Consider the following 2137-nt stretch of genomic DNA (forward strand, 5'->3'; position numbering starts at 1 on the left):
CCTGTTATGTTTTAATGTTTGCATTTATTTAGAAATATGTTGTCACCATTGCACATCTTCATATTGCATCTGGCGTACATAAATAGAAATAAAAATAAAATATTGGGTCGGTGGTGTAAACAAGAAAAAAAAAAACCTCTGCAAATTTGTATAAACAGGTAGATAAAATGATGAGGCGTCTGGAGGAAATAACTTGTGGTCTCACATTTTTCACCATCATGTCAAAAATGAAAAATATTTACAACATTTTTGCTCCGCATCACACAGAAATACTGGACATCAACGTGGTGAAATATTTTTTTTTTTTCTCCTTTTCTTTTTTTTCTTGGGTGAAGACAGCCAAAAAACAGTGAATATCACAGCACACACAAAGTCTACCAGAAACTAGCCTATGTAGTGCCCATATGCATAGAAAGTTTGCTCTGCAAACAAGGAAAGGAAAAACGTTTTCAATGATCTCAGTCGAACTGCCAACTCTTCCACAGATGCATGAGAGCCTACAGGGTGACAAACTGATTTTTATTTTTTTTTATTTTAAAGATCTATGAGAAACAAATGATGAGAAGTATCTGAAGAGCTGGAAGTCACAAATGATATTCAGATAGGAGCTTCCTGAAAATAGTTTACTGATTGCCAAATGATTGACACTGCCGTAGTGCAAAATGTTTAATGAAGCAGTGATCATAACCCCTGTATTTAATGGCAGAGACTTGGAGGTTTGTTAATACACAGTTGACACATGTCATGTAGCAGCCAACACAAGTGAAGGCTCCTATCAGAGACAGCAGCGATTGTGGGGGTGCAATACTGTTGCATGGACATTTGTACCCAATACATGAGACTGAATCGGAATAGGCTTTGGAAATTGATAACAGTGTTAAAAACAAAACAAAAAACAATGCTTCCTGATCTATTATCTTGCCCCTCAAGTCACAGCCCTCCCAGTGACCAGCAACAAGAGACGGAATGGGAACAGCACAGAGCAAGGGGGAATTATTAAAACGGAGCTCGGCTACAATACTGTCAATTTCACATTATTATAATTATGATCATCAGCATCACCAACACTTTAACCCCTAGGGCTTCCATGTGATGACTTCTATACGACTTGGTCTTGTCCAATACAAGTACACTTGCCCTTGATTTTATTCAACTAGTAAAATTCAAGAATAGATCTACAGTTTCACAGAGTCCCAGTCGCCGAATTTCCTCCTTTTATTGTCCATTGGTCCCGGCAATAAATAATCTTTTTTTTTTTAAATTATCATTATTATTCTTATTAAGATTTAATTCTCCGTCTTGATCTCAAGTTTCACTAGAGTCTTCTAGAAGAGAAGAAAGCCCTCCAAATAAATTAAACTCAGAATAAATAAGGAAATAAATACAGAAATTGTTTTTCTTTTGTTTTAGTTCTAGGAGGACTTTTTTTTTTTAGTAAGTGGCAGAAAATTTCATTCTTTTCTGCTTTTGTCTCTGATTACAGAACCAGACCCGCACCACGTTCTTTTTGAGGTCCAGTTTCTCTGCTATGGCTGCAATCTTCTCCGAGGAGGGTCGGGGCTGGACAGCGAAATAAGCTTCCAGGGACCTCTTCTCTGGTGCAGCGATTGAAGTCCTCTTGCGTTTCTTTTCCCCCCCATTGAACAGTTCGGGCTTGTTCATTTTTTCCCTTTGGGCCCCCTCGGCCTCCTCCAGCCAGGCTTGCAGGATGGGTTTGAGGGCGATCATGTTATTGTGGGACAGTGTGAGGGACTCAAACCTGCAGATGGTGCTCTGGCTGAGGGAACCCACCCCGGGGATTTTCAAGTTGGCCAAAGCAGAGCCCACGTCCGCCTGGGTCACCCCCAGCTTGATCCTCCTCTGCTTGAAGCGCTCAGCGAACGCCTCCAGCTCCCGTGGGTCGGTCTCTGAGTCACAGATGGAAACTAGTCCTGCCGCTGCCCCAACGGCTGAGTTCATCTGGCCACCAACTCCATGATGGGCAGCTACCAGCCCCTGGTGCTGCAGGGCAGAGCTCATGTTCATGGCAGCCTGGTGGGAGAGGTGGCTCAGTCCATGCATGTGACTGTGCGGATGGGCCGAGGTGGAGATCAAACCCCCTCCATTGCCACCTCCGCCGCCACCCCCTCCACCACCC

At 43.0% G+C, this 2137-nt stretch overlaps 1 protein-coding gene across 2 annotated transcripts in view; it reads right to left on the reverse strand.

Moving 5' to 3' along the window:
- Positions 1-1428: 1428 nt before the first annotated feature.
- Positions 1429-2137, reverse strand: part of POU4F1 (POU class 4 homeobox 1) — a 2344-nt gene continuing 1635 nt past the window's right edge. The window contains exon 3 of one of the 2 annotated variants that reach the window (XM_018561134.1): positions 1429-2120. In XM_018561134.1, the coding sequence (XP_018416636.1) occupies positions 1432-2120 (689 nt within the window). In that variant the 3' untranslated portion in view covers positions 1429-1431. The other variant, XM_018561133.1, reaches the window with a different exon arrangement.

The sequence above is a fragment of the Nanorana parkeri genome, unplaced genomic scaffold, assembly GCF_000935625.1.
Source record: "Nanorana parkeri isolate BGI_ZX_2015 unplaced genomic scaffold, ASM93562v1 scaffold502, whole genome shotgun sequence".
Classification (NCBI taxonomy): Eukaryota; Metazoa; Chordata; class Amphibia; order Anura; family Dicroglossidae; genus Nanorana; species Nanorana parkeri.